This window comes from Gekko japonicus, unplaced genomic scaffold (genome assembly GCF_001447785.1).
Source record: "Gekko japonicus isolate JY-2015 unplaced genomic scaffold, Gekko_japonicus_V1.1 scaffold435, whole genome shotgun sequence".
Classification (NCBI taxonomy): Eukaryota; Metazoa; Chordata; class Lepidosauria; order Squamata; family Gekkonidae; genus Gekko; species Gekko japonicus.
The window spans coordinates 24,387-33,249 of record NW_015161417.1 but is presented as its reverse complement, the minus strand read 5'-3'; the positions used below and the strand labels follow the sequence as shown (position 1 = coordinate 33,249).

Sequence of the window (8,863 nt, the reverse complement as noted above, 5' to 3'; positions counted from 1 at the left end):
CTTGAAATGATTATTTTCCCCCTCTTATAGGAGCGCAGCTGCAGAAGTCATGAGACTGCACATCAGAAAAACAAATGGTACCCTTATCACGACCCCCTCCCATCTTTGCCTGTGTCTCTCTGAGCAAGGCATGCTTCTTTAGTACTGTACCAACAGCCTGATTCTATTTACTCGGAAGTCAGTCCCGCTGAGTTCAATGGGTCTTACTCTCCAGTAAGTGCACAGGGTTCCACCCTAACGTTTGATGAAGTCCGTATCTTATGGACTTTAGAGTTCTTTTTTACTTTTTGACTCTGTAATGCTGTGCTCCACAGTGATGGAAGCAAAGTTTTTGGGGTTTTTTTTTACACATTTGTTCTCAAAACCACTTCAAACCACAGTGAAGCACTGTGGGTAACCCTGTCCCAGTGAAGAAGAAGGGGGAAAAAAGCAAAGAGGTTACTTTGACAACCATGACAAATCTGGAGTGCTAGTTCTTTTTTAAAAAAAAGATTTTTACCCAAGAGGCATACAAAAATGTGTCATATCTTAGAAATATATGGAGAGATAGAAAAAGATTCTTGTAGCTAAGATTCTATCCGACACACGCACACACACTAAGTGCCTTCCTGAATTTAATTACACAGGATATGGCCGGATTCACCCAGGGGCTCTAGTTGTCATTGAGGAAGTAAACGTGAATTTGGGTTGTACCATTTCAGGGGAAGACCCCTGTAACAAAATACTCCTGCGCATACAAAGAGACGTCTCAACTGCACAGCGGCATTGGGATACCACTTCCAGCAATCAAAGCATTTAACATAAATCATCACCGTTATCCTCACAACAGCCCTGTAAGGCAGGCTGTTGCCATTATCCTCATAATGCAAACAGACTGTGGGGGTGGGCACCTCATTAGTGAGTTCGAGATCTGAAACCTGCCAGATGACATCTCTCAGCCACAATGTACAGCTCCCATAAGCTGTTTGAGATGTAACATGGGGTGTGGAGTTGGTATGCAGTTCAAAAGATAGGGCGGAGAAGGCACGAATTTCACAGGACGTGCCCAAGAATTTGGATTTTGGTGTGGCTAAGGTAGTTTTTCAGGAACTCTGCTTTAGGAAACTCCACCGGATGTTTCTTTTCTACATGGCAGAGAATAGTTTTATACAGAGGAAAATTCATTCTAAGTGTCCTGAAGTGATACATTCCCTATAGTCTGACCACCTCCACACGAAACGGGCCTTGGTCTCCTCAGGGAATAAGGACATGCTCCATGACAGCTCCTCTGAGAAGCTGTGGCAGTCATGAAACCGCCCTCCGAAACCAAGTATACAATAGTGTTTTAGACACATTTAAAACCAGTCCACTAGGCTGAATTAGGTCTCTTCCCTGGTCTCTGGAAATTTCTGAGAAATCTCTTCATAGTGCGGGGGTGGAGTCAGAGGCTCTATCGTCACACGGCCCGAACTGTTTCCGTCCGGCACATTTATACGGATGTCTTTGAGGTGGAGCTTCTCAGACTTGATTCTCCGGACTTTCAAGGGCCGGAGTCTTTTGCTCAGGCGGGAACTCCGTCTGCTCGGCTGGCGTTCCACGTTGGGACCTCCTTCAGCTGCAGCGGCGGGTCGGGTTGGTGTATCTCCGTCTATCCCAGTTAGAGACTCGTACGAGGGGAGGGACACGCTGATACGTGTGCTCCGGTCCACTTCTCTCAGGTCTGGGTAGTCCGTGTTCATGACCTCTTCGTAGCTGGGCACATAATAGCGGGGCGGTGTTTCCTCGTCCTCATCTTGACTGTAAGAGGGGAATTTTAAACTGGTAAATTAGCTTGCTTCACCCGCACATCATTCCGTTTTCCACTCCCACCCCCAATGAAGGACTTTTGCACAAACTAAACTACAATTAAGGCCCTCCGGTTATAAGGGACCACTAAATACACCTCCCCAATGACTATATTACCATTTTTGGGCTATTTTTAATTTCATTTATACCCTGCCTTTCTCCCCAGTGGGGAGACCCAAAGTGGCTTACATAATTCTCCTGTCTCCCGTTTTATCTTCACAACAGCCCTGTGAGGTAGCTGAGGCTGAGAGCATGTGACTGGCCCAAGGTCACCCATGTCATCAAACAGTGCATCGCCTCCTGCTTACAAACCAGCAGTTTGATTGTTTCTTTTTACAAGCTAGGATTAAAGTGCTCGCTTTGGAAATCACAGCAAATCACGGCTTCTTGGAACCTCCTGGTTTGCAATTCAGGTGCTAAGCGGAAGGCGTCCGCAAGCCAAATGAATCGGACAAACTGAGGCTTCTTTGTCATCTGAATTTAGCCACTAGTTTGCTGAGAAAGAAATTAAGAGATCAGGTTGACTTGTAGTGGCTTCATGGAGATTCATGGGGCGCCTGGCTAATATTAACAGCTTAATATTATAGCTGTTGCCTCAAGGGGGTGCAATGCAGAAAGAGCGAGGCGTACTTAGATTCAGAAAGGTTAACTTCCAGTGGACTGAACTCAATGAACTTTTCCAGCAGGAAGCAAATTAACAGCCAATGTAAGGCCACAACCGGTCATATGACCACGAATGCAACCAACCGTCTAGTCGCCTTGGCGAGTAGAATAGTGTTCCTGGGGAGCAGGCAGGGATTCACTGCCTCTTAACACACAGCTGTCTTCTGGCTTTTTAACAAAATGGCGGGCTTTTTGAAAAAATAGTATATTGGAAGGGAGTTTGCTGTTTGCGACTTTTAATAAAAGCAAGCGTTGGTCATGTCTCACGTAGGAGGAACAGGGTTATCAAATGAACTCGCCAATTGGTAGACTGCATATCTCTCAAGAATTTCAGTGTCAAGGAAAAGAATCCCCACTTTTCCCCTAGAGATGGGTGGCGGCATTCTCTCCCTTTTCACTGGTTTCTCTTTGCTTTCAGAGGACATCGAGTCAGCACAAAGGGAGGGAGAGCCACAGCCCTTCTCTAGCCTTGGGAGAAGTATGGCCCTTCTTCCCGTCATTATATCAGCCTGTAGTGGTTAAGAACAGTGGACTCTAATCTGGAAAACCAGGTTTGATTTCCCATTCCTCCATATGCAGCCAGCTGGATGACCTTGGGTCAGTCATAAGTTCTTTCAGAGCTGTTCTCTCAAGAGCAGCTCTCTCAGCCTCACCTACCTCACAGGGTGTCTGTTGTGGGGAGAGGAAGGGAAGAATACTGTAAACCGCCTTGACACTCCAAGTGAAGGGCAGGGTGTAAACCCAACTCTTCTTCTGAGACGCCTCAGAAAGCAGAAAGATTTCAGCATTCCTTTCTATATGTCACATTTTTTAATCCCAAGGGAGGCAGGACAGTGTATGTGGTTCTTCCCCTCACCCCTGCTTTATCTTCACAGCAACCTTATAAAAGTAGCTTAAGGAGAGAAGAAGAGCCCTGCTGGATCAGAGGAGTGGTTCATCTGGTCCGGCTTCCTGTGTCACACAGTGGTCAACCAGGTCCTCTGGAGGGCCAACAACAAGGCACAGAGGCCAAGGCCTTCCGGGCAGTTTCTGTCAGAGTTCTCTCAGCCCCACCTACCTCCCAGGGTGTCTGTTGTGGGGAGGAGAAGGGAAAGGAGTTTGTAAGCTGCTCTGAGACTCCAAGTGAAGGGCGGGGTATAAATCCAATTTCTTCTTCTCTTCTTCTTCTTCTGTAAATAAGGATCTCCCGTTCAGTTAGGCTGAGAGTGTGTGATTGGGCTAAGGTCACCCAATTAGTTTTTATGGCAGAGTGGGGATTCAAACCGGAGTTTCCCAAGATCTAGTTCAACACTCTTACCACTACGTCACCCTGGCTCTTGCTGGTTCATTGTAGCTGCGGAAAACCAGGGGTCATTTCCTGCAGGAGTCCCCACTCCTCCACTTGCAGCTGCTGGTGTGACCTTGGGTCAGTTGTAAGTTCTTTCAGAGCTGTTCTCCCAAGGGCAGCTTCTGTCAGAGTTCTCTCAGCCCCACCTACCTCACAGGGTGTCTGTTGTGGGGAGGGGGCGGGAAAGGAGTTTGTAAGCTGCTCTGAGACTCCAAGTGAAGGGCGGGGTATAAATCCAATCTCCTCCTCTTCTTCTTCTTCTTCTGTAAATAAGGATTTCCTGTTCAGTTAGGCTGAGAGTGTGTGATTGGGCTAAGGTCACCCAATTAGTTTTTATGGCAGAGTGGGGATTCAAACCCGAGTTCCCCAAGATCTAGTTCAACACTATTACCACTACGTCACCCTGGCCCTTGCTGGTTCATTGTAGCTGCTGAAAACAAACCCTTTCTCTCAGCAGGTGCACTGGACCCCTGGGGTAGGCAGAACTGCAGCCATTGCTCTTTTTGCCCAGCTTCCAGGATCAACCAGCATTTGAGCCCCGGAAGCAAATGCTCTCGTTTTACCGGTCACCACCAAGTTCCTTACTAGAAGCCCCAAGCTGGAGTTCATTCTTCCTTTTCCTAGGAATTTGAAGACCCCTACGGACATCCTCACCTGTCTTCCTGCTGTTGACGCTCCACTGATATTTGTTGGTGGATCCTCGGGACGCACTGGTTTTGGCTTTGCCTCTTTCGGTCCCGGATGCTCAAACAAACCGAAAACATCAAGAGCAACACCCCTGCTCCAATCAGCACGTAAGCCACAGAAAACGTCTTGCTTTTCAGGATTCCACCGGTCTCGTTCTTACTGCTGTTTCCCAAATGGGGCTTCCCGCCTTGCCCAAAGCCCGGGACCAAGTTCCAGACTGCCATGATCACCCCAAGGACGAGCATCCCGAGCCCGATGGCCGTCAAGGCGTAGTGTGAACCATTTGACCTGGAGTGGGCCATCGCGTGCAACGTGGATTCAGGCACAGGGGCAATCTAGAACATGGTGCCCGCCAATCAGGGGAAAAGTCCAAGCTTGGCAACGATCAGGGCTTCTTCCAAATGCTGGAGTGTAAAAAGAGATCTGGGGAAAGGGAAGAAGGAAGAGAAACTCAGCTGGTTGTGTTTCAAATAAAGGAGTGTCCAAAACAAGGACAGACAGTCCATGATAGAATGTAATCTGTTCCAAATAATGTACCACACAGCTTTGCTCAGCTGGCAAACAAGAACCACGCCCCCTCCAGTTATTTCTGCCTCAACTTGTACTTCCATTTATTTACCTTTAAAAAAACCCAAAACCCTTTATTTTGAACTGTTTTCCTAGCAAAACAAACAACACAACCGTATATCTGAGCTACATAATCACAGACGTTAAGCAAGCCCAAGAAGCAACAAAAGCCTTGCGGAGTTTGCCTCTACTATGCGAGAAGTAGGTAACAAATTTAAATTAACATTTCCCCACCAATTATGCCCACCAGATGTTCACTCTAATTCAATATGCCTTCTTTCCGTACTCCTTATCTATCACTCTCTAAGTATTTAAAGGTCTCCAGTGTGAGATTGCCCTAGCTGGATCAGGTAAGTAGATTTAATTCAAATGTATATTAAGTTATGATAATGTGGATCTTTAGGTAATTTCCTCTTTTCTGAGAGATACTGAATTGTGGGTACCACAATTCTGTTTATTTTTACATTTATTTACTTATTTATTTGATTTATACCCCGCCCTCCCTGCCAAAGCAGGCTCAGGGTGGCTTACAAAAGATAAAACATAAGAACAATTATGACATAAATAAAACCATCTAAAAACAATCCAATAACATAAAGTCCTAGCTGGTTGTAAACTAATAAACTAATACATTGGGGGTGGCGACAACAGTTATGTTAATATGAGCTCTGGCCTACTTTGTTCATCAGTTCTCAATCTTTATCATATATATGCGGCTGGCACAGGCTGTAATGGTGGAGTCAGGCACAGGGCTCTGTCTTCGTTTAGTGGTGAAGTTGTTATTGATGATGGTGGTGGCGGCGGCTCCTTCGCTGAAAGGCTGGTGGAAGAGCTCCGTCTTGCAGGCCCTGTGGAACTGTGAAAGGTCCCGCAGGGCCCTGATCCCTTCTGGGAGCTCATTCCAGCAGTACGGAGCTGCCACCGAGAAGGCCCTGGCTGTTGCCAGTCTGACAGTCTTTGGGGCCCGGGAGGGTCAATCGATTTAGTGACTCTGAACGCAGTGCTCGTTGGGGTACATATGGGGAAAAGCGGCCCCTTATCGATTCCCCTCCTTTCTCCCCAAGGGGGGCCCAAGGCAGCTGACATCATTCTCCTCGCCTCCATTTTATCCTCAAAACAAACCTGTGAAGGCAGGTTAGACTGAGAGGGGGTCTGACTGGCCCAAAGTCACCCGGCGAGCTTCCATGGCACGGAGTCTCCCTACGAGTCCGCACTCTTAACCACTACACCACGCTGTATTTCCAGAACATGGTTCACGCATGCAGAAAAATAAGGTGGTAGAATGGGGTGCACCATTTCGGACGGCAGGTGGAGAATCATGGGGGGAAACACTCACTGGAGAAGACCCTGATCATGCTGGGAAAGATTGAAGGTCAAAGAAGAGGATGAGATAGCTAGAGGCAACAAACGTGAAATTAAGCAAACTCCGGAGCATGACGGAAGACAGGAGGGCCTGGCGTGATGTGGTCCATGGGGTCGTGAAGAGTCAGACTCGACTGTGCGACTGAACAACAACAAACCTTCCATTAAAATTTCCCTGCAAAGAGAAAACCAACACAGCCAGCCAGCAAGGGTAGAACCCTGTCCCTTGCTCTGCTAGTTTTCTATTTGCGTGGACTTGTTATGCAAAGGAACACTCAAAAGAGGCTAGCCCCAGCACTGCTGTGGTCCTTTCCCACCATATTCATATAGGAAACAGAACTCATTATTAAAGAGTCAACACATGAGCCTTCAGGATGCTTAAACAGCCAAAGCACTACATTTTGCTGTCAGCTATGCTGCCATGGGGGTTGGGGAGTTCATTCTGTGTCTTGTTAATTGTTATTGCATTCCTATCCCTGCTGCTATGCCTTTGCTGTAACACTTATCTCTACAGATGTGCAGGAGGACGTTGTGTTGTCTGGAGGGCTCCTATGTACCGTGAGAGACTCCTAGTTCCCAGCTTTAGCCACCTAACGGTTGCCTGACTTATCCCATGCGCGGGAGGGTGCCTAACTGGCCAATGCCACGGGGGTGTGTGTGCATACGAATACCCTATATCCTATTATGCTCTAGTGGCTGCGGCCATTCCTAACAGTGCCTGTGTTACTGCATCTATAGCTTTGCAATAAAAGTATAACCATTCCTGAATGCGTGTATTTCGTTGTTAGCTGTGGGTTCTGACATTTGCTTCCTAGCTCTTAGCAGAAATGTCTATTTATATCGAGGGAAGAGGAATTGCTTTTGCTTTTAAATATTTGACAGTGGCTCAAGGATACATCATATTTATATTTTATTCCCCTCCCCCCATTACTTTAGGCTTTATCTGCCTCTCTGCATTAATGTGTGGCTATGAACTATATAAAACAAGATACTACACATACATACACACATGACCTTATTGTTAAGATGATAGCTTTTGTGATGATGGCAAACACAGTGATACACAAAGTGGTGTGCCAACTGGCTGGGGGCGGGATTTCCTGTCCACACCCTTCACCCAAGAATTTACGCCAGTGTTTCAACTAAATTGTGACTGCTCTCTGTCCATGGACAGGAGCCCTGCTGCAGAACGACAGCTGAGACAAAGGAGGGCAGTTGGAGATGGAAGTCATTAAGCTCGAAACACATAACGCTCAAGTTCTTACTTAAGCTAATGGCTTGACTACCCCATCCCCTGCTAGTAAGTCACACCTAGAGCCTTAAAGCTGGGAAGAATAAAGCGACAGAAGAAAAACTCTTCCTCTGGAACCAGAAGGCTATCCCAAAGAGACAGAGAGAAGAGAGGTTATAAAAACTCTGGACACAAAGAAGTGGGGTCTCTTTCATGCTGGGCAGCTCTTCGCATCCACACAAGCTGTGATGGACTAACATGTCACCTAACATGTCACCTAAGGATTCCATCTTGTCCATGAATCCCGACCTGGACATCTAAGACAAAGATGAGCTCTAACTTATTGCAACCTGAAGTACAACAAATCAAACATCAATTTGGAAATACCTAGAGAAGGCGGAAAGGCCAGTGTTTTCACCTTTTCTTTGTTCCCTTGCTCAGCCCGAAATCTTGAACAGAACACGTGTATCCTTTGATTGCTTTGATTGCTTTATTACGCTTTCCTTTATTCTGAACTCTCTAGGTCTGATCTCTGGAAACTCACCACACCCATTTGGTTTTGCTATCTGAAGTGGAGCACCAGGGAGGGGCAGCAGAGAAGGCTCGCCATTCCTGGAGAGCAAGAGCTCTTAAGTGTAAAAGTTGCAATAGATGTCACCTGTATTGGCTTGCAGAAGGAGAGCAGGAAGTGCTGCAAATAGGCAGGGCCTCTAAATGGCAACACAGGTCTGGAGTGTTGACCTATGACTCCACCCAGCAGGAGGTACTCCTAAGAGTCATTAGTGGCAGCTGGTCATTACCCAGTTTGTAATTGGCACCCTTGGGGAGCAAAAAGAAGGGCGTGTTGCCAAGCGGAGACATGGGGAGACTGCAGAATTTTTCCGACCACCCGAGGGGGTGTGTGTCAAATTAGAAGGAACAGGGTTTGCGAGTCCATCCCTCCACACATTTACTAGAGACTTAGTATACAGAAATGAACAGCTGACACATATCATGATGGGGAGCTAAATATCATTAGCTGTTATCTGCTGCTGATCAAGTGGAGCTGAAAAGGACAGCTAGAGGGACCAGTTTAAAAGCCGGCGAACGCTATGTATCACTTCAGCAACAATCAAGTACATACAGACCACAGAAGTCACTATTCTGTCTGCCCCTTATTAAAATTATATATGGTGAGCAACAACAAAACAGAGCCAGTTTAC

The 8,863-nt window shown here is 46.8% G+C and overlaps 1 protein-coding gene across 1 annotated transcript; it reads right to left on the bottom strand.

Annotated features, from left to right (window-relative positions):
* Positions 1-340: 340 nt before the first annotated feature.
* TMEM51 (transmembrane protein 51) lies at positions 341-4,936 on the bottom strand. Its single transcript, XM_015427949.1, has 2 exons — positions 4,469-4,936; positions 341-1,776 (listed from the first exon to the last, which is right to left on the bottom strand). The coding sequence occupies exons 1-2, from the start codon at positions 4,801-4,803 to the stop codon at positions 1,359-1,361; spliced, it is 753 nt and encodes a 250-aa protein (XP_015283435.1). The 5' UTR covers positions 4,804-4,936; the 3' UTR covers positions 341-1,358.
* Between the last annotated feature and the right edge of the window lie 3,927 nt (positions 4,937-8,863).